We start from the raw sequence: 24,022 nt of genomic DNA on the forward strand, positions 1-24,022 counted from the left end.
TATTGTAATTAGGGATGTCCCGATCCGATATTTGGATCGGATCGGCCGCCGATATTAGCATAAAAATGCATATCAATATCGGATCGGCCTGCACGGGAAAATCCCGATCCGGACTCCCGATTCAAAACTCCGGTCCGTGTTTTCGAGCGCACCAATGTAGGTAATCCATTCCAGTTTTTTTCAGCTTTTCCCCCCAAATCCGGTCCGCGTTGTTCAGCACACCTAGCGCACACTGTGTGTGTGGTAATTTGACTTTTTTCTACTCAGTGTGTGTTGCTTTTATATATAATGTTATATTGTTTACAATATTGTTTACACTCTTGTTGTTCAAGAACAGAGCACTGATGCCAATTCAGTGTGTGTGTGGTAATTTGACTACTGTATTTTCCGGACTATACGTCGCTCCCGAGTATTAGTCGCATCAGTCAAAAAATGCTCCATGACGAGGAAAAAAACATATATACGTCGCATCGGTGTATAAGTCGCATTTATTTTTAAACATTTAAACAAGAACGTTTAGTCTGGAGAGACTGAATAAAATTGCAATAGCAGTATAGGTGTCAGGGGTTGACACTAACGGTTGCCCGATTGCCTGGGGCAAGTAAAAAAATTGTTTGGGCAAGTTGAGATTTTTTCTGGTTGCCCGAACGGACAAGTGGATTTTGGGTGGATGTTAATATAAAAGCTATTTATTCAAATGTTTTTAGAAACTGCAGAACAACCTTTTGTTCCTCAAAACCACACAAAATATAAGTATTTGCAATTGATCAGCGCGCTGTCTTCTCTTCTCTCGGAAAGCGAGTTAACAGACACGCATCGCTTCAGTGCGAATGTAGCCCCGCCTTCTGTCACTCACTCGCAGTGCGGTCTCTGGCAGTGATTCGCTAAAGGTTAGCCAACACAGCTGTGCAGCACCTCCGCGAACGGTTTAGGTAGAAGTTAAATGGAGTAGTGATGGAGGAGTGCCGTTTGGAAGTACTTTGGATTGAGGCAAATTATCAAGGAAAGTCAAGAACACGGTTTTGGGTTTCATAACTGTGCACATGCACACAGCAATAGCGATCTTTTTCACGAAATTGGACCCTCACAAACTACTGTATATATTACATGAAAGCTGAGCCTCCACTTATTCCAACAGTCCAAACCATATCATTCTGTGACTAAAACTCGCAAATAACAACTTAAGAAGAAACGTCCCCTTTTCTTTTAACAACCAAAAATTAAGTAGGCCTATTACCTTTGTGATTTTTGTCCACAAAGTTGATTCTGATCGAATAAAACCACCATAAACAGATGATCCAGTATCTGGGCCAAATTTTGCAACTTAACATGGTGTTTTCAATCAATGAATAAGAAAAGGTTTCTTAGGAAATAGGTAAATTGCCTTCAATCAGAAAACATTCTTCAGCGCAATCTAGTGGCCATATATTTATTTGCGAGTGTTTAGCTTGGTGCATTCGATTGCCCTGAACTGTAAATAGAGGTGTCAAGTGTCAAAATTGTAAGATATCTACCCTTATTTGTGTCTCATAGTAAGACAGCGCTCCCAACTGATAACGACCAACTGATACTGATAATTATTTCAGGTGGAAATGTTATCTTCCACTTATGCTGTGTTCCATGGCTTTATTCACTTTAACCAAGTATTATCCCCATTTGAATATTTCACTTGCACAACAATCTTTCTTTTGGAAATCACTTCATGGCACGATGTGACCGCTCGATAAATAAGTAAACAAAGAGAAGTTTGTTAATTTTTAAACACAACATGTGTGGAAGCTAACATTCAGCTTCAGATGATTTTTCTGAGCCCCCCCAAAACCAGGCCGGGTGCCTGGCAAAAAGAGGCCCGTTCACGATTCTGATTATAATTTGGGCAAGTGAAGATTAAATTCGGGCAAGTTGAACCTGACCTGTACTTGCCCGATGGGCAAGTGCTTTTGAAACCTTAGTGTCAACCCCTGGGTGTGTCGGTCCCACTCGTAGTTCTGAGAGTATACCGAATTCAGTGACACCGGGATTCCACCGGACGCGTATGCGCCGCGGTCCTAAACCTGAGCGCACGATCGGGAGGTGGAAGTTGCGCTTTAGATGCCTTCACAAGTCCAGCGGAGGGCTCCAGTTTTCGCCGGCCAAGTCATGCGCTGTGATATGTGTGACAGCTATGTTGCACAACATTGCAGCTAAGGCTGGGGTAGCTTTGGTTGAACCGGAGGACGATGACGACGAAAATATAATTTATTCGGTGGTGCAGTAGGCTTGCAGCGTTCAGTTGTAGGCCTAATGAATGACGGTGCCATCTTGCGGCCGAAGATTATGTACGCACAATTTTGGCATATAAGTCGCTTCGAAATATAAGTCGCAGGGCAAGCCAAACTACAAAAGAACCGCGACTTATAGTCCGGAAAATACGGTATTTATTATTTTGTCTATTTTGTGTTTATTTAACCCTGAATAAACAGGTCAGCTTCTCATTACCAACTATTGTGGATTATTCAAACTAACCTAATTAAGTTGGCTAGTTGTTCTTAAGAGTAAAACCCTTTTCAACATGAGTAGTACAACAAAATAAGTAAATATCTTTAATCTTTAATACATGCTTGGATCGGCCGGTATCGGTATCGGCCGATGCTAAAAGCTACAATATCGGTATCGGATCGGAAGTGCAAAAAGCTGGATCGGGACATCCCTAATTGTAATGGTATTTGCTTAGCTCAGGAGGTAGTTGGCTTGTTACCGGAAGGTTCCTAGTTCGATCCCTGGCTCGTCCTAGCGGAGTGTCACGGTGGCCCTCGGCGAGAGACACCTACCCCTAACGACTCCGCCCTGCATGGGTCAGGGTTAGGGTTAGGTATACCATGGTTCACGCCGTCGGTGTGTGGATGAAGTCTGGATAAAAGCGTCTGCTAAATGCCCTCAATTTATGAATGGTATTATACATTTTTGTGTTATTTGAGAGACCTCATCCTTACTTGATATGACTCCATGCAGATCATAAACCTGCAGGCTGATCTAGGAGAAGCTCAGTTAAAAGAGAAACAACTGAAACATAAACTGGAGGTCATGACGGAAACCCTCAACCTCAAGCTGGACGAGCTACGGTCCCTGAACGAGCAGAAGCTGGACACCATCTCCTCTGAGCTCACGGAGATGCATCTGAGCAGACTGGAGCTGCAGAGCATAAAGGTATTCTGAAGAACCGTGTCCTGTCAGAGACTAGAGTCGTTAGTTATGTTGGTTAAGACCGTTTCCTTTGTGTATTCCCAGGCCGAACTGGCCTTGTCGCTACAGGAAGCCCAGTACAAAGAGCAGCAGCTGGACCTCACCAACGGGAGTCTGAAGCGTCAGCTCCTGCAGATCAAAGAGGAGAAGGAAGAGAGGGAGAAGGAGGCTGTTTCCTGGTTCAACGCACTGGGGGTAAGCAGATTATGGATGGATGGATGGAAATAGATAGTTATAACTATATATAGTTATATATAGATAGATAGATAGATAGATAGATATAGTTAAATAGTTATATACATATATTGTTGGGTATGTGGTAGAGCCCGACCGATATAGGATTTTTAAGACCGATACAAATATTTTGTGATTTAAAAATCCGATATGCCGATATATCGGCCGATATATATATATTTTTAAAAATCCAGAAACGCGCAACAAAACAAACAAATTTCCCTAACATTGGTTATTTGTAGTTATCCTTTAACCCATTTATGCCTAAAACGCCTGCTAAAAACGCCTGCTAAAATCCTATGCTATTCTAGGAAAAAGAACCTCATTTCCTGAGGTTTTTCTGAGAAAATAGTAAGAATTGTCAACGTCTACATAAACCTTAATATCTAAGCCTCTGGAGCACCTAGAAACATGAAATAAAAAGCATTTTAAAGGTAAGAACTACAGGTTTTATTAAAACATGCTCCCTGAGCACAACCATAACAGCAACATTTTAAAAACATTCTCAAAACAAGATTAAGAAGAAAAAACAGTATAAATCAATGATATAAAATACAACAAATAACATTTTAACCAAAGCATGGTAAAGGCACACCCCTGACCTGCAGATCCAGCAACAACTTCACGCTGGTGTAAAAGTTGTCCATGTAAACACACAAGTTTGACCCAAAATACGGTTTAGCCAGGTATGACACAATCCGGTAAGCCAGGCCTGTCTCGGTCTTGCCTGCAATGGCCCCTGTGTAAACTTGAAAATTGTTTACGTAGCCTGTATTGCTCTCTGCCATGACCCACACCTTTATCCCCCACTTCACCGGCTTCATGGGGAGGTACTGCCGGAAGGCAAGGCGTCCCTTGTATTTTACCATGGACTCATCCACACTCACAAACCCATTGACCTCATAGAGGGCCTGGAACTGATGCAAGAGGAGGTCCATGAACCGCTGGATCTTCTACAGCTTATCGGATTTATCCAAGGCAGGGTCCAAGTTATCTTCTAGATGGAGATATCTGAAAATGCATATATGACAAAGAATTTGAGCCTGACATTTATTTCCATCATTGTGTTTATTTGTATTATGTTATTTATAGTATTTATATTCATAATTGTATTACTATTTATTCATTATTCCATTATTGTATTTATAACTAACATCATTGTATTTATTCAATATCAACCATCATCACCATTAGTAATTGCTATAGCACCACTATCATTACTGGCCATTCCGTTTTCTAAGAGAAGAGAATGGAACTCGGAAGAGAGCACAAGAAAAGAAAACATAAATATTTACCTCCAGATCATGTCGAAACGGTCCCTTGACATTTGTTTGGTAGAGCCACTTAGTTTGCCTCCAGTAATCGCGGCGTGCTGGTAGCTTTAAAATTCCAAAGCAAAGACACAGCCCGAGGAATGTTTTCATTTCTGTTTTCGGGACCGGGGTCCACTTGAGGTCGCGGGGGTCTGAGCTCGTACCTGTTGCGCGTACCGATTCGTTGGAATCCGATCCAGTGGATCAACCGGCACAAAATCATTCTCGTCCTCATTCTCATACTCAAATCCCTTGAATTCTATGACAATATCACTGCCATCGCTATCAAAATCCTCCATGTTCATTGCTACTTCTCGGTCGCCAGCTAGACGCGTCGCTAAAAACAAACATAGAATGTCGCGTGGCTATATGATTGATTGACGTGATTTTCAGCCAACCAAAGTTCGTTTTGGTGGTCTCCTGATCTTTACCAAAGCCTTAAGACCCACCCCATGTGTATTTTTAACCAACCAGAGTGAGTTATATGCTGCATTCGTCATGAAAACAGCACGTGTACAAAATGCTGCGCTACGCAGCAACCGGCAGGAAAGCCTATGTTGCGCTACGCAGCAACCGGCAGGAGGGGCTATGCTGCGCTACGCAGCATCCGGCGCCAATGGGTTAAAGTGCGTATTGGAAGTTAATGTTTTTAAAAATATTTATACATAACATTCTCTGAAAATTGCTCTTTGAAATTAAAATGCAGGATTTTATCAGTTTAAAAGAGTATATCGGCAAAAAATCCAGTTTTAAAGTGACTATTTTGAGCAAGGCTTCAAAAACCGTTGTTTTTTTATGTGATACGTCAAACGCGTCATATTACGTAGGAATTGGTAGACGCGGTCGCTGTTGCTGCCTCAGCTCTATGCGTAGTTGTGAGCAGTTGCCGCGGTGAGGGGTCTTGTATTAATAATAATAATAATACATTTAATTTAGAGGCGCCTTTCAAGACACCCAAGGTCACCTTACAGAGCATTCCCCCCCCCCTGTGGTTTTTGGGTTTTTCTAATCGACGAGATGAGGTTTTGTATCTGTGGGGGTTGTTCCAACTCCGACCTCTTGTCCGACCATCTCCGATTTGACAGTTTCCCCGATCGGAGAAATAGGAGCAGGCTTTCGAGCCTGCAAACCCTCACGTTAGTTGTACTCACTCGTTCTCCAGTAGGGGCATACACACGACCTCTTTGACGCCAGGGTTGTTGGCCTTTTCACTGGAGCAGCGCTGAAGGTCCCAGGTGGCCAGGCGCACCGTGGCCCGGCTGTCCCGCGGGCCCGGTGCCTCGCGGGGCCGCAGGGACACCATCTGCGTGGGTCCTCCCGGCGGGAGTCGAGGTCGTCGCTCCGGAGGCTGAACGAGGTTGGGCTCGGATGGGACCGACCCGTGTAGGTCAGCCCGCCGTTGGTATTGGTGGACGGAGTTCTTGAGCGCTCCACAAACACCTGGAAACGGATCTTGTCCAGTAGGGAGCAGTTTATTTCCGAACCAGGTCCTCGATGCTCTTGAACGGACCGTGTTGGGTCCGATATAGGCGACAATGTTCCGGGCGATTTTCTCCGTGATGCCGCGGATGCTCATGAGCTGCGGCGGGACGGCGGTGTTGATGTTCATGCCGCTGCAGGAGGACATATGCTCCGGGTCTCTCCGCAGGGAGGACGGGGAGTGCTGCGACGAACTGGTCCTACTCGACACGCAGATCTCCACTTTAATAATCTCCAGTTTGGTGGCGCCTATCCCACTCACCAGCGCTAGGTCCTCCACCTTCTTGAAGCCCCCGATGCAGTCCCGGTACTCCACGATGCTCCTGGCTCACCATAATTCTCCTGACACCACAACTCTATCTCCCTCCTATTACCATGGTGTCTCCGCCTTTTGGGTGGTTGCTGTTCTCCCTCACGGCTAGCTGGCTCAAAATTGTACGGAAGTGGTCCGAAACTGTTATCCATTGTTGTTATGTTGCCTATGTAGTCTATGATGATTAGACTGTCCGTCTACCAATTCCTACGTCACGCGAAAACGAGCGTTTGAGATGCGGAAGTAAAATTGTATCACAAAAACGGCTCAAGATGCCACTTGTAGTGTAGATTTATTAATAAAAACTAAATAATCGTGTATTCGAATTTTTTTCCTATATGATTCTTCACTGCAGTATCTAACTTCCAATACGCACTTTAAATCCTTTTCACTCTCAGCTAACACGTAACAGCAAAACTGGACATGGTAGTCATGAATTAAGTCATGCTTATCGACTTTACAGAATTGATGGGGATGTTCTTTTAATTGTTATTCAAGCAATGTATGTCTCGTGACAGTTGCCAACTTACCATGAACACACTTGCACACATGAGCTGTGTTCGAAATCATTCCCTATTCACTCCCTCACTATTACCTATATAGTGTTTATGATATAGTGCACTATATAGGAAACGAACAAACGAGAATTCGGACACTACGCTGAACATTTCTAAGCGTCATTTGCGTCAGTAAATGCGCCGGGTATTTGTGTGACGCAGACAGATGCCCCCACATCATGTAAACAAACCGGGCACTCCCGAGGAAAGCTGGAGCTTGTATTGATGTTGAATGCTACATTTCCTTGATCAAGTTTTTTTTATTAATTTTGAATGTTACATTTTCTATGTTAACTCCCAAATAAATTGTTGACAGTTCTAAACGAAAGCCGGAGACTCCATCATTAAATGCATTAGTTTTCGCGGTTATTCAGCTTCTTCTTCTCCTCCGGAAAAACACTGCCGCATTGCATTGTGGTATACGGGAGTAACTCTGTCGATCTCCGTCATTCACTCTGCCTGAATCAGCGGGTTTGGGGCGTTAGAGCGCCCTCTGGTGGACAAACCTTTTTTTTTATATTCATTTATCGGCCATTATAAATGCCGATACCGAATAGTTTGAAAAATGCCTAATATCGGCCGATTATATTGGCCTGCCGATATATCGGTCGGGCTCTAGTATGTGGCATGGCACAATGTTTTAAAATCCAGGAGTTGTTGCCAATCAGAGGACCTCCGTCAGGGTTAAGCTGTAGAAGATGCCCCTCCATGGCCCCTCAATAGTCACATGGGTCGTAGGTTATTCAGGGGGATCGGTTTGTGAGGAGAATCCAGCTGTGTAACGGTGATGAGAGGAAATGGAGAATGGACCCCTTGGGGACGAAGGAGGAGCAAAAATAGTATGAGGGAAAACACCCCAAAACATTGTACCTCTTGCAAGAGTGGATCCAGAGACACCAACTCAAAGCCCATCAATGGCACGGTCGAAGGTCGCGTTCTAGTCCAGCAGCACTCAGGTTAGCTATGGTTTATATATGACATACATACATACGTTCAATGGGAGAGAGGAGGAAAGTCCTCCTTTGAGTGGGTGTGACTACCTAAGGGTTCTGTATCCCGCCTACGTCTATTCACGAATAGGCTGAAGCCCTGGTTGTGCTTGCCCGGGCAGGGCTACCCGCGGCCGGCCTGTGGAGCCCGTGGCCGGGCAGGGCTGCCCGCGACCAGTCAGCGGAGCCCACGGCCGGGCAGGGCTGCCCGTGGACGTACCGGAGCCGGGCTGCCCGCACCCGAGCTGCGGTGCCCGCGAGGATGATTGACTTGGTCTATAAATGAAGTCCCTCAATCTTAATTGGCTTAACTGCTTCGACATATTAGTGCCATAAAGCACTAATGTGATAAAAAATGCATTCGGGCGTATTATATTATTTCATACGCGCAAATTATCTCTGTGCGTGTGCGCACTCTGAGCGATGCTCCCCGAGCGAGGGAAACAGCTCCTCGAGAGCATTACCTCGTTGCAAGCGAGAGGGGGGAATAACTTTGGCCGCACAAAACAGCCTCTCGCGCCTAACAGCCTCTCGCGAATGATATATATGGGGGGGGGGAACCAAGGCAGGGCGGGCTTTCCTGTGATTGACCATTTCTGAAGAGCGATATTTGATTGACAGCCCATTCATTCTGAAGATTGCCGGTGCGTTAATGCTTCTTCATAGTAGTTAACTACTTGAACAGCATCGACGATCCAAAACCCGAGTGGAATCTGGATGAAAAAAGTGTGTAGTTCAAAAGCAGCTTTTACTTCTTCGCCACCTACAGAGTTTGTTCGGTAAGATCATTCAAAAACACCATGTTATTTCCCATAGACATTTGACCGATGGAACCGGAGCCTCGGAGGCGAGATTTATTTTTCAGCGGTCTATTGACTGTACATTTCAGAATGAATGAGAGGAGGGCGGTAAATCAAATATCGCGCTTCAGAAGTGTACTTATGCCACCGTACATACATACATACATACATACATACATACATACATACATACATACATACATACATACATACATACATACATACATACATACATACATACATACATACATACATACATACATACATACATACATACATACATGGTTGCCATTGGCCTGCTTGCACTGTTGGTGTATGGTGGCATAAGAATGTGAGACTCAAGTTGTTTCAGGGTGTTTTGGTGAACTACAAAATAGTAGGGAGGGATAGCTATGTGAATAAATTTGATACAAAGCCACCAGTGGCATCACTGTAATTTGAAAGCTGGTCGGCAGCATGTCTTTGAAATGGACCACAAAGGCAGAAGGGAAGGATGCAAAGGCCATTAGTCAAATCAGGCCTACTCTTGATTTGTAAAAGTAAATAAAAAAATCTGGGCCTATTTTTGCCCTCAATGACTGAAGTTATTGGTTGTAATTTAGCTATGTTTATTTTCAGGTACAATTGTTTTAAGAAAATAATGACCAAAAGTGATGCCATTTAAAATGCATCATGCTCTGAATCATTCACCCTTTCCACACCATTTCCACAATATCAAACAGAACGGTCAGAGTAGCAAACTAGTAAAAGAACGACAACATTATTCTAGATTCAACCTGATCTATAGGCATGGTGCCTAGCAAGGAAAGTCGCATAGCAGAACCAACTTGACACTAGTCGTGGCGTTTGGTTGCCCTATCAAGATTTTTCACATCAGGGAAACCATGAACAGCCCACGTTGGAGATTTGCCATTATTCATTAGCAAACAGGGCCAGCAATACAGTCGATTGCTAGTAATGCTACCAGTAAGCCATGAGTACCTAGCAAACCATGTAGCACCCACAACACTGACGTTGCCATTACTTTTGGTGATCTCGATTTTGCGAAGTGGTCAACCTTTTTCTTTGGTCGCTAACTTAGCACTGTAACTCAATGAATGGAATGCTTTGTGTAATTGAACATGAACAATGTCCTTTGTTTCCAATGTTTCCATTGTACACTTTATTCGCAAATGTTAGATTCTCGTAATCCTTCAGATGATTTCACCTGCTTTGCGTCTCTTAGGCTACGTTTACACGATGACGGTCTGAACAGAGGACGCAAAAGTGGCGTCGCATCTTCACTTTTTATTCTGCGTTTAGACGAGCGTTTTTTGGAGGAAATCTGCGTGCATACGGTGACGCAAAAGTGTGTGGAATTCAATTGGGTATGCATGCCAGGCGGCTAGGTGGTGCTGTGATACACTATCACACAACACCGCCATGTCTGAGCGCATGCGTAGAATCTTCCTTCTTCTCTTATCCGTGCCGCAAAAAACCAAAAGATCCTTCTCTGTTCAGTAATACTATCTGTACATATCCTGTACATTTCATGGAAATACTCCTGTACGCTTGTTAGAGCTGCCAGAGCAGCTTGAATGTCCGATGCATGGAAATAATCTGACATGTTTGTCTATTTCCTTGTACTGGCACATGTATGTGACGTAAACGCGTACGCGACGTGAGCAGATCTGAGCAGTGTTTTGCGTTTTGGCAGTGTAGACGGAAACGCTACGGCGGAGCGTATTCAACTTTTCCACTCTGGAGGGTGGTTTCAGATTCACGTGTTTTCATGCCCCAAAAACGCCGTCACCGTCTAAACGAAAGGCAATTCCGATAAAATATTTTGTCGTTTTTACCCACAAGCGTCCTTGTGTAAACGGGGCCTCAAGGCCTGATTCCGCCGGACGCGTTACGGCAACATTACGGCTGCGGCACGTCTTGGCCGCGGTCACCCCAGAAGATAGGTTCCACTCTAATCAATGAGACCATTTCCACCGGGCGCGGCTGCGGAACGTCCCAGCAGCGTCTCAGGAGCGGCTCGCCGTTCCGCAGCGCTACCATTCCGTAGCATTTCTATTTTTGCCGCAAGCCGTTGCTGAGGCGCATCAATTTCAACAGAGCAGATCGAGCAGGGCAGGAAGTGAAAAAGTAAAAGCCATAGAGCATCCGGTATATTTTCAAAATAAAACACAATACTCAGCTCATGTAGCCTATCACAACGTCATTTATGTACCAAATCATCATTTTTATAAGGGCAATGGCCGGAAGGTCAAAGCGTGGCATTTAATTGCAGTCGTTTTGGGAGTGGAAGTTGAGTACATTAGGTTTAGGAATTATCGCGTGATCTCGTGATCTCGCGTGAATACGGCTGGCTCGCAACGCACGTTGCGCTGCCGTAACGCACCCGGTGGAAATGCAAGCAGGGAAGGGTCGCAGCCGTTCCGCGCCGCAGCCGTAACACTGCCGTAACGCGTCCGGTGGAATCCCCGGGTTAGACTGAGCGGCAATGCAGGCTGAACGGGTTTCTTTGTTATCGACAGCGTTGCCAGATTGGGTAAATTTCCCGCCCAATGATAATTTTCCCAGCATAAAGCTGTTAAAAGTAGCCCAATTGGGTGGGAAATCTGCCCAATCTGGCAACACTGCTCACCAGCCAGGGATCCTGCTGATTGGTTCATAGCGCAGGGCGACTAGATTTTTGCGCGAATAAGACGCCTGTAAGGTCACACCCACTCAGAGGAGGACTTTCCTCCTCTCTCCCATTGAAACCCATGTTATTCACCGGCCGCCAGTACTTTCTGGGAAATGAACGGGAGTCAACGGTGGCTGAGGGAGGACCTTCCTCCCTGAAGTAATTGTCAAAAGGCGATAGGGGGTGCTAATGTCCCTTTACCCAGGGAAACGAACATTATATATTCAAAGGCATTTATTCATTACAGTAGTCTGGGCAATCTACATTTTTTATTCTCAACAATGTTAAGGAGGATCTTCCTCCCTCTCCTCAATGGAGAAGCCTCCACTGATACATGCATGCATGCATACATACAGACATGCATGCATACATGCATACATACATACATACCAGTGGCGGCTGGTGGTTTTTAAAGTGAGGGAGGAAGGACTGCGCGCTTGGTTGCCATTGGCCTGCTTGCACTGTTGGTGTATGGTAGCATAAGAATGTGAGACTCAAGTTGTTTCAGGGTGTTTTGGTGAACTACAAAATAGCAGGGAGGGAGTTATGTGAACAAAATGTATACAAAGCCACCAGTGGCATCACTGTAATTTGAGAAGGAAAGGATGCAAAGCATATTAGTCAAATCAGGCCTACTATTGATTTGTAAAAGTAAATAAAAAAATCTGGGCCTATCATTGGGCCTATTTTTGCCCTCACTGACTGAAGTTATTTAGCTATGTTTAATTTCAGTTACAATTGCTTGTAATGCTACCAGTAAGTCATGCGTACCTAGCAAACCATGTAGCACTCACAACACTGACGTTGCCATTACTTCTGGTGACCTTGATTTTGGGAAGTGGTCTACCTCTTTCTTTGGTCGCTAACTTAGCACTGTAACTGAATGAATGGAATGCTTTTTGTAATAAGACGTTAACAATGTCCTCCGTTTCCAATGTTTCCATTGTGCATTTAGGATCTCGCTATCGCAGATTTCACTTGCTCTGCGTCTCTCAGACTGAGCACCGCGGCAATGCAGACCGGGTTTGCTATCGACAGCGTTGCCAGATTGGGCCGATTTCCCGCCAGATGATAATCTTTCCAGCCTAACATGGTTAAAAGTAGCCCAATTGGGTGGGAAATCGGACCAATCTGGCAACACTGCTCAACATTCAGGGATCCTGCTTATTGGTTCATAGCGCAGACGGATAGATTTTTGCGCGAATCAGACCCCTTAAGGTCCCACCCACTCAGAGGAGGATTTTCCTCCTCTCTCCCATTGAAACCCATGTTATCCACCGGCCGCCAGTACTTTCGGGGAAATGAATGGGAGTCAACGGAGGCGAACGGAGGCCGTTCCTCCCTGAAGTAATAGGCGATAGGGGGTGCTAATGTCCCTTTACCCAGGGAAACGAACATTATATATTCAAAGGCAATAAAGTAGTCATATTTAAGGGCATTAATTCATTACAATAGTCTGGGCAATCTACATTTTTTATTCTCAACAATGTTAGGGAGGATCTTCCTCCCTCTCCTCAATGGAGAAGCCTCCACTGATACATACATACATACATACATACATACATACATACATACATACATACATACATACATACATACATACATACATACATACATACATACATACCAGTGGAGGCTTCTCCATTGAGGAGAGGGAGGAAGATCCTCCCTAACATTGTTGAGAATAAAAAATGTAGATTGCCCAGACTATTGTAATGAATTAATGCCCTTAAATATGACTACTTTATTGCCTTTGAATATATAATGTTCGTTTCCCTGGGTAAAGGGACATTAGCACCCCCTATCGCCTATTGACAATTACTTCAGGGAGGAACGTCCTCCGGAAGCCGCCGTCCACTCCCATTCATTTTCCCGAAAGTACTGGCGGCCGGTGGATAACATGGGTTTCAATGGGAGAGAGGAGGAAAATCCTCCTCTGAGTGGGTGGGACCTTAAGGGGTCTGATTCGCGCAAAAATCTATCCGTCTGCGCTATGAACCAATAAGCAGGATCCCTGGATGTTGAGCAGTGTTGCCAGATTGGTCCGATTTCCCACCCAATTGGGCTACTTTTAATCATGTTAGGCTGGAAAGATCATCATTGGGCGGGAAATCTGCCCAATCTGGCAACGCTGTCGATAGCAAACCCGGTCTGCATTGCCGCGGTGTTCAGTCTGAAAGACGCAGAGCAAGTGAAATCTGCGATAGCGCGATCCTAAATGCACAATGGAAACATTGGAAACGGAGGACATTGTTAACGTCTTATTACAAAAAGCATTCCGTTCATTCAGTTACATTGCTAAGTTAGCGACCAAAGAAAGAGGTAGACCACTTCCCAAAATCAAGTTCACCAGAAGTAATGGCAACGTCAGTGTTGTGAGTGCTACATGGTTTGCTAGGTACGCATGACTTACTGGTAGCATTACAAGCAATTGTAACTGAAAATAAACATAGCTAAATAACTTCAGTCAGTGAGGGCAAAAATAGGCCCAATGATAGGCCCAGATTTTTTGATTTACTTTTACAAATCAATAGTAGGCCTGATTTGACTAATATGCTTTGCATCCTTTCCTTCTCAAATTACAGTGATGCCACTGGTGGCTTTGTATACATAACACCCTGAAACAACTTGAGTCTCACATTCTTATGCCACCATACACCAACAGTGCAAGCAGGCCAATGGCAACCAAGCGCGCAGTCCTTCCTCCCTCACTTTAAAAACCACCAGCCGCCACTGATACATACATACATACATACATACATACATACATACATACATACATACATACATACATACATACATACATACATACATACATAGGGGTGGGAATCTCTTGGCACCTCACGATTCGATTCAATTCCGATTATGAGGTCAACGATTCCATTCTGAAGCGATTATCGATGCATCTCGATGCAACAATTTTTCCATGCGTGATTTTCAAAAATATATACATCTGGGTTTGCTACTCAGAGTTGCTAATCACTTCATACTTTTTTGATGATCATTAAAAACATCAACAGATGAATTAACTTATCTAATATTTCATAAGAGAGAAAGCTTTTGTCACAAAGATGACTTTCTATGAACAATGCAATAATCAATGCAATAATCAATGCATTATAATAACACAATATGGAAGCATGCAAAAAAATAGGTTTCAGTTTTATTTTCTTTCTAAACTTTCTTTTCTATGTCATTAAAGGAAAAGCTGCTCTTGAATTAGAAGTTCTTGTGTCTGGCTGTGAGTTTGCGTGCGTGCTATGCATAGGCTGAATCGCAATCGTGTCAAGACAAATCAGATTGGCGAATACACACTGAAGATAAATTCAATCATTTTAAAATTACAAGAATTATCCCTCTCTGGCGAACATAATGTTGCAGCAGGTAAAAAAAAAAAAAATTATATATTTTTTAATTCTGATTATTAATTTATCTGCATCGAGACAGAATCATTCTAGCGAGAATCGCGATGCATCGAAGAATCAATTATTTTTCCCACCCCTAATACATACATACATACATACATACATACATACATACATACATACATACATACATACATACATACATACATACATACATACATACATACATACATACATACATACATACATACATACATACATACATACATCAAGGTTGTATTGTGCTTGCAGCGCTGCTTGTTCTTATGACTGATGAGTCTCTGTTTCTTTCTTTAACAGAAATCCCGTCAGGTTAACCTGGAGCTGCAGGTACAGTTGGACCAGGCACAGCAGCAGGCCCAAGACCCCAACAGCAAAGGAAATTCACTGTTCGCTGAAGTAAGAAACTACTGAATAATGTGTTTTTGTATTTGACATGGTAAAGATTTTTGGGGATATCTTTTGAATTGGCTCCGTTGTTTACCATCCACCTGGTCAGTCACTGATAAAATTCAATTAAATTTACTCTTAAATGGCGCTCTCACCAAAAGCAAAGGGGATATTCTACTCACGCTCTTTGGGCGAGGTGGCTCGCACGAACCGCAAACCTTTCTCTCACACAATTTTAATACAGTAATGTGGGCCTTCTGAAGGGTATTTTCTTTTGGATGAATCACTCCTCAATGCGGAGCGGAGTCGACCCGCCTGTGGCCCCGCTGAGCACTCAGCTCGTCTGCATTGTTGGGTCTCAAGTCTCATCATCCTCTTGACAAGACCCCAGACATACATTATCTATGAGGTTCAGGTCAGGCGAGACTGCAGGCCAATAAAGCACAATAATCCTATGGTCACTAAACCAGGTATTGGTACTTTGGGCAGTGTTGGCAGGTACCAAGTCCTGCTGGAAAATGAAATCAGCATCTCTCTAAATCTTATCAGCAGATGGAAGCATTAATTGCTGTTAAACGTCCTGGTAGAAGCCTGAGTTTACTTTGGACTTGATAAAACACAGTAGACCAACACCAGAAGATGACATGGCTCCCCAAATCATCACTGACTGTGGAAACTTCACACTGGACCTCAAGCAACTTGATTTCCATGAGCAATAAGCCATAATGATCAAAATGAAAACAAATAAAGGCTTGAAATATTTCACTTTTGGGGGAATGAATCGATATAACTAGGGCGGCAACAACAAATCGATAAAATCGATTACTAAATGCGTTGGCAACGAATTTGGTCGTCGATTCGTTGTGTCGCGCGATTAATAAGTTACTCGTAGGCACAGCACTGTTTACAGCCAACCGCCGACAGGTTGGTTCATGGTTCATGCACGCCCACAGCGGGCATTTTGGTCGTATCTTAACACTGGACTGTAGGCCTACATAGAAGTGTTGTACCTTCACTGTCTTTGGGTTAAAAAAAACTCCTTCAACTCAGTATCCGTCTAGTCCAACCGAAAGCTGCTGCTGCTGCAGACGTTGTGCAGACGGGCTCGGAGTCGGCACCGCGTGCATCAACAGTCATTCAAAGCAGCGGTAGTAATCACACAACCGGACGGTGTAGAAAGTCCCGTCAGTTAAAAATAGTAATGCCGTTTTTAAATCCATGTTAAAATCGGCAGGATATAGAGCTTATAGTTAGCTTAAAAAAAAAAAGACCAATGGTCACAAACAGTGTCAAATGTGATGTGTTCAGGTCGGCTCAGTAATATGATTGATGTGTTCAAATGCAACAGAAAAAAAATAATAATAGAGATTTTGGTGAAAACTTGTTTTCCCAGTAATATAAAATAGATAGTAAAGATAGAATTATGATTGTTTAATGTCCTATCTTGAACTATCATCATCTTATCAGCAATTAAAGCAATCTTACAAGTTCTATTTCAAGGAGTCTCGAAAATTGTATCAATAGGTTTGACCGGTTAACCATGGACATCCCTTATATACATATAAAAGTATATCATACATTGTATGTTCTTTTTGTGTTATCCCAGTCAGGGGTTGACATTAAGGTTTCAAAAGCACTTCCCCATCGGGCAAGTAGAGGTCAGGTTCAACTTGCCCGAATGTGATGTTCACTTGCCCAAATTATAATCAGAATCTTGAACAGGCCTCTTTTTGCCAGGCATGCGGCCTGGTTTTGAATGCTGAATGTTAGCTTCCACACATGTTGTGCTTAAAAAATAACAAACTTCCCTTTGTTTACTTATTTATCGAGCGGTCACATCGTGCCATGAAGTGATTTCAGTCCACCGTTGCAACCTATTAAAGCTATCGCCAAGTAGTGTTGTCAGTCACGATACTGGATTTTCTAACTTTGACACTATACCTAGAAAAATATCGATATTCTATAGCATTTTCGATATCAGGGGAAAGGTTTTTTTCAGGAAAGAACATACCCAAAGTAAATAGAGTATATCTCCACAACTGCTAGGGCGATAATTTCATATTTGTGCCAAAGAAAGATTGTTGTGCAAGTGAAATATTCAATGGGGATGATACTTGGTTAAAGTGAATAAAGCCATGGAACACAGCATAAGTGGAAGATAACATTTCCACCTGAAATAATTATCAGTTGGTCGTTATCATTTGGGAGCGATGTCTTACTCTGAGACACAAATAAAGGTAGATATCTTACAATTTTGACACTTGACACCTCTATTTAAATTTCAGGGCAAATATATTCGACTGCACCAAGCCAAACACTCGCAAATAAACATATGGCCACTAGATTGCGCTGAAGAATACGTTTTCTGATTGAAGGCAATTTACCTATTTCCTAAGAAACCTTCTCTTATTCATTGATTGAAAATACCATGTTTAGTTGCAAGTTGGCCCAGACACTGGGTTATCTGTTTATGGTGGTTTTATTCGACCAGAATCAACTTTGTGGACAAAAATCACAAAGGTAATACTTCATTTTTGGTTGTTAAAAGAAAAGTGGACGTTTCTTCTTAAGTTGTTATTTGCGAGTTTTAGTCACAGAATGATATGGTTTGGACTGTTGGAATAAGTGGAGGCTCAGCTTTCATGTAATATATAGTTTGTGAGGGTCCAATTTCGTGAAAAAGATCGCTATTGCTGTGCATGTGCACAGTTATGAAACCCAAAACCGTGTTCTTGCATATTACTTTCCTTGGTAATTTGCCTCAATCCAAAGTACTTCCAAACTGCACTCCTCCATTTTCCTTCTACCTAAACCGTTCGCGGAGGCGCTGCACTTGCGATGCTAGCATTGTTGGCTAACCTTCAGCTAACACCTTCGAATCGGCCAGAGAACGCACTGCGAGTGACAGAAGGCGGGGCTATATTCGCACTGAAGCGATGCGTGTCTTTTAACTCGCTTTCCGAGAGAAGAGAAGACGGCGCGCTGATCAATTGCAAATACTTATATTTTGTGTTATTTTGCGGCAAAAAAGGTTGTTCTGCAGTTTCTAAAAATATTTGAATAAATAGTCTTTATATTAACATCCACCCAAAATCCACTTGCCCGTTCGGGCAACCAGAAATCAATCTCAACTTGCCCAAATATGACTTTTGGTTGCCCCGGGCAAGCGGGCAACCGTTAATGTCGAGGCCTGCCAGTTATGTTTTTTTAATTGTTTTATTATTTAATATTACTTTTAATAGTTCTGGGACGTTTGAGCAATAACCTGGTGTTTTTACACTTCAGTCTGCACTGTGAATTTGAAGTAATGTTCAGTTTTTGAATAAAGATGCGGCAATTAAAAATGTTTTTTTTTTTTTATCCGATTCATCGATTAATCGAAAAAATAATCTACAGATTAATCGATTATTTAAATAATCGTTAGTTGCAGCCCTAGATATAACATGAGATTCACTTTTTAAGTTGAATTATTGAAATTAATTATCTCTTCATCAATGTTCTAATTTTTTGAGATGCCCCTGTGCATGAATGTAAATATGAATGCTTGCCTTTATTCCGCTAAAGTTGGAGGACAAACGTGCTGAGATGGAGAAGCGACTGATCAGTATGAAGATCCAGCATCAGTCTCTGCAGAAACAGCACGGCTTCAGCAAACAACAGCTACACCGCATGAAGGTATAGTGAGAAATATTATGTATAAGGCCAGCGCGCTCCGTGCGCAGATTTGATATTACTATTTCTACCGTTCGGAATTGAATACAGTTTGATGGTTGAATAAACCGTGGACTAGACACTGCCTCCGCCTCGTATTAGAGAACATTATAATATATAACATCACGGCCAAAAGCTTTGTGCGCCTCCGAAATATTATGAACCGTAACGACTGCGTGGGGGGGGCGGACATGACATGCTATTTTATGTATTCTTTAATATAGGTATTAGTGTGCAACTAACACAGTATTCAAAGACGTTCCCGAAATTCTGCCGTGCAGCCACGGTACCATGCGCTCTGTTTACAGTGGATGTATCGCAATGGCGAGGCGCACATAGCCTTAAGCCGTGTTCTGTAAATATTCTAGATAGAACACACAGGAGGCATGTCGCAGTTCATGTACTTCAGCGAGTCAAAGCCAAAGTTCCTTTCCACCAATTCCTTCTCAACCATGGCTCAGATAACCCCCACTACATTCTCGTTGTGGAAATACAAGAGACGTCAAAGAACCGACAAGAAACACTTGCGTTACAGTGTGTGTGTTCACACACACACACATGTGGCGCTCGCACGGTCGTGTCTCATTGGCGGGCCAACGTCTCTGGGCGGGCCAGGCAGAGTATGGGGAGGAGCTTAGATGCTTTGTGACAGACCATCAGCGCGCTTGAGCCTCCGTTTTTTCAAAGGCGAGCAGAACAGCTAGTGCTCGTTTTACACCAAACGCAAGTTTTAGCCACTGGGGGACCATAGGCAGGCTAGGGGAACTCATATTTATGTTAGAAAACCTCATAAAGTGAGATTTTCATGTCATGGGACATTTAATGTTTTATGTTTGGGTCTCGCGGAGTGAGAAACCTTGAAGTTACTGTGGAGTTACCGTTATTACTATACCTACCTAACGTTTCGATTTACAATTAATATTCCTACCGTTCAGAATTGAATACAGTTTGATGGTTGAATAAACCGTGGACTAGACACTGCCTCCGCCTCGTATTTGAGAACATTATAATATATAATATTACGGCCAAAAGCTGTGTGCACCTCCGGAATATTATGGACAGAATTGCAACCCTTTGGTTGCGACCGTTTTTAAGCACACTCCACAAATTACGTGATTTTGTAATTCGTCAGACAACTTATATCAAAACCATTTCCATACTATGGAGCCGTTGGTCTTCGCTTGCAAACAAGCTCATCGGAGCTGCATGCGCAGGCGGACTCCATAGCTGTGTTCGAAATCGTTCCCTATCACAGATATAGTGCACTATATAGGGTGCTCGCCATTTTGTAGTGGTGTTCGAATTCTCAGTGGTTAATTTCATGCACAATATAGTGCACTTAAAATACCCAATGAATAGTGAACGATTTCGAACACGGCTCATGTTTCAAAAAGTGACGTGAGTCAGTGGAGGGGGGGGGGGGGCAGGCAGAGACTGTGTGTGTGAGCCGGAGGCAGAGCGGGAGAGACATAAGCAGAGTTACGAAATAGCAGGCGGCAGGCGCGGTTCGAAACTGGTGTTATTTGGAACAAATGTGCTGTAATTTCAACGCAAATTAAATTATATCGATATTGACGATATGGTCTCGTTTCATATCGCGTTTGAAAAAATATCGATATATTTTAAATATCGATATATCGCCCAGCCCTAGTGTGTGTGTGTGCAGGTCCAGATAGCCACCCTGATGCAGCTGCAGGGCACAAGAGCTGACCCAGCCCAGCTAGAGAGACTCCAGTCCATGCTCACTGAGAAGAATGAGGAGATCCATAATCTGGTCATTAAACTCCAGAGACTGGAGAAATCCGAGGTAATGTATTCTATGACATTGACTGGTTACCTGCTCGATAAAAGCTGCCTAGTGTTACAAACATTCAGTGACCTGTGTGTGTGTGTGTGTGTGTGTGTGTGTGTGTGTGTGTGTGTGTGTGTGTGTGTGTGTGTGTGTGTGTGTGTGTGTGTGTGTGTGTGTGTGTGTGTGTGTGTGTGTGTGTGTGTGTGTGTGTGTGTGTGTGTGTGTGTAGATGCTGTTAAAGTCTCAGCCATCTGTGCCTTCCCGGTCAGACGTGGATATCCAAGATGAGACCTACTATACCGACCTTCTCAAATTGAAGCTCAACAATTCTGTGTGAGTAATATATCTTAATAACCCTGACAACCAAATTAGTGGAAATCGTTTTGTTTAACGTCTTCATTCCAAAATACCCCAGGAACGTGCTAAGCCCCCCCCCCCCCCGATTTAAAAGCCGTCAAAAGGCAAGGCATTTAAACAAATGGGAAAAGAGTCATGTGACACAGCACTAGAACGATTAGATTCTCAACTTTTTGTGTTTCATAACCATTGTTTGCTACCCCAAATAAAATGAGAAGCATGCAACAATAGTTATGAATTTCATAACTGCACATGAAAAATCAATAGCTATCTTTTAACATTTTGATCTACACAAACTACATATCACAGGAAAGCTGAGACTCCAATGATTCCAACATTATTGCTCAGTGGCAGAAAGGAATCATTATCCAACTCTTTACCATCGCTTTGGTTCGAACGAAATAATGATGTAGGAAAGAAGGATTAGTAACATCCACCCAAAGCTCTATTAGGCCTTGTTCTCTTATCTATAAATTTCCTGCCAAGAAGCATCCTGCTTTGACCCAGGAATGTTCCTTAAAGGTGGAGACAAAGCCCCTCTATAGATGGATATGTCCCTCTGTCTAATAATATAATAATCAATGCCTAGATATTGGGTTTTGATTAATGATCTGAATTCCCGATCACCGTAACAGCAGAGACGCAGAACGGCTGGGAGATGAGCTTTCCCTCCAACGGATGAAGTCTTTGTCAGAGAGTCAAAGAGCTCTTGAATTGGAGAGAAAATTATATTCATCAGAACAGCTGCTGAAGCAGGTAGGATGGTTTCTGTTTAGATACAGACTGGCTAACCAAGACAGACAATCGCTAACCTCTTCATGTTAATTTGACCTTCTAGGCTCGGAGTGACAAAATTAAACTGCAGTTATGTGTGGAGGAGCTGCGATACAAATATGAGCCTAATGGTGGGTATATGGATATCTGATTCTACCCACTGCCATCCTCTCACCAAAACAAAGCAAACTCATTTCAACATACTTTTCTGTTCTAGAATGTAATAAAAATAATACCCAGAGGCGAAAGCGGGAAAAGCTTCCTGTTGGAGTTATCAAGAATGAGCCAAACGAGCATTCAAACTATGACAAGACGGCTAAACTAGAGCCTCCTCCCACCCTCAGTGGGGAGAACCAACACGTGGCCATTCTCCGGCAGATAGACATGCAGCCTACAGAAGGTAACTAGTTTACACAAGGTAAATAACGCAAGGTATCTAACACAAGGTTACTAGTTCAAATAAGGTATCTAACAAAAGGTAACTAGTTTACACAAGGTAACTAACACAAGGTAAATAGTTTACGCAAGGTAACTAAAGCGAGGTATCTAACACAAGGTAACTAGTTTACACAAGGTATCTGACACAAGTATTCTAACACAAGGTCACTAGTTTGCACAAGGTAACTAACACAAGGTAACTAGTTTGCACAAAGTATCTAACACAAGATATCTCATTTTAGTCTCATTTAGCTCCCATTGTAAACATTACGGTACATATTATTTTGTACATTTCCTTAGGGGGGGACTCGATGTCCAATTAAATGCTCTCTGTAGATGACTGTGGGTATATTATAGAAGGTTGTTAATGGTATCTTGAAATGTTGTTAGAAGTGTGTATTTGATCGTAGTACAACTACAGGTTTAATTAATTTTAATTTTAAGAGTTAAGGAATCATCAAAATACTGATGAATCATTAATCTAGATGCACCTAATCTGTTAATATGTCCTGACATTTGTATGTGTTTTGAAACTTTGATGCATATTTATGCTTCCATTGAATTTACTCTGCGTTCCTCTTTGAATAGCTCATGTGGAAAAAAAGATATTTGAGTAATAAAGGAAGACCTCTGTAACCTTGGACTTTTTCTCCCAGATCGAAAGTCAGAGGCCCCCCCAGCCAAGTGTGCAAGGATCTGTGACATGCCTCCAGTTGAGATTCCCAACACTCCAAGGTAAATAACATGTAGGCAAGAAACATCAATGCAGATCACATTAACCTCTCTGCAGCAAAGGGATCTTGGGTTTGAGTGGATTGGGACCAAATACTCAAAAGATTAACTTGATTTATTGATATTCTTAACTTTTTAATCAAATTATATAAAAGTTTAATGATGCACTAATTAGTTGAACTAGCAGTATTCCAGCAAGAGCAGACGCTGAACATCACATATTTAAACTATTTCCCGGGATTCAAACGAAATATCAAAACGTAACATCTGAATGCTGCATTTGAGTTACAATATTGTCCGGGCACCACTGAACTAGGGCTGGGCATTATGGACCAAAACGTATATCTCGATATTTTTTGTTTGAATGGCGATATACGGTATTATAACGGTAATTTGAACAAAACGGGTAAAGTGTAGTTTTAACTCCACGCCACAAGTATTCACCATCAACCATTTATTTAGGTTTAGTTGTTTTTTTTGCTCAACGAAGCACAGCTGTGCTTTAATTAAGCCTAGGGATAATATATAGAACGTTGGTCATTATCAGGAAAATAAGCCAATACAAGCATATTGGTAGGGACAATCCAATCCTTTCTTTCCCAAAATGGGCCGGGACATGTCCCTCCGTCCCTATGCAAAATAACGCCCTTGCATTATTCTTGCACACAACCAGACTCATTCATTACTTCACTAAACTGACATGCACTCTACCGCTCGCTCTCATCGCTCGTCCACTCAATCGCTGACGTCACACACACACACACTGCCAGTGATGTGCTTTCTCGGGCGCACAAGATAGCTCGTGTTCACGAGATACTTTCTCGTGCGCACCAGATACTTTCT

General features: G+C 42.8%; 1 protein-coding gene across 2 annotated transcripts in view; it reads left to right on the forward strand.

Moving 5' to 3' along the window:
* Window positions 1-24,022, forward strand: part of spdl1 (spindle apparatus coiled-coil protein 1) — a 30,776-nt gene that overhangs the window by 3,720 nt on the left and 3,034 nt on the right. Inside the window, exons 4-13 of one of the 2 annotated variants that reach the window (XM_056600276.1) lie at window positions 2,992-3,186; window positions 3,268-3,417; window positions 15,286-15,384; window positions 18,940-19,050; window positions 20,753-20,893; window positions 21,108-21,211; window positions 21,871-21,991; window positions 22,074-22,140; window positions 22,227-22,409; window positions 23,104-23,182. In XM_056600276.1, the coding sequence (XP_056456251.1) occupies window positions 2,992-3,186; window positions 3,268-3,417; window positions 15,286-15,384; window positions 18,940-19,050; window positions 20,753-20,893; window positions 21,108-21,211; window positions 21,871-21,991; window positions 22,074-22,140; window positions 22,227-22,409; window positions 23,104-23,182 (1,250 nt within the window). Of the gene's footprint in view, window positions 1-2,991; window positions 3,187-3,267; window positions 3,418-15,285; window positions 15,385-18,939; window positions 19,051-20,752; window positions 20,894-21,107; window positions 21,212-21,870; window positions 21,992-22,073; window positions 22,141-22,226; window positions 22,428-23,103; window positions 23,183-24,022 lie in introns of those variants that run through there. The other variant, XM_056600277.1, reaches the window with a different exon arrangement.

The sequence above is a fragment of the Gadus chalcogrammus genome, chromosome 10 (assembly GCF_026213295.1).
Source record: "Gadus chalcogrammus isolate NIFS_2021 chromosome 10, NIFS_Gcha_1.0, whole genome shotgun sequence".
NCBI classification, from domain to species: Eukaryota; Metazoa; Chordata; class Actinopteri; order Gadiformes; family Gadidae; genus Gadus; species Gadus chalcogrammus.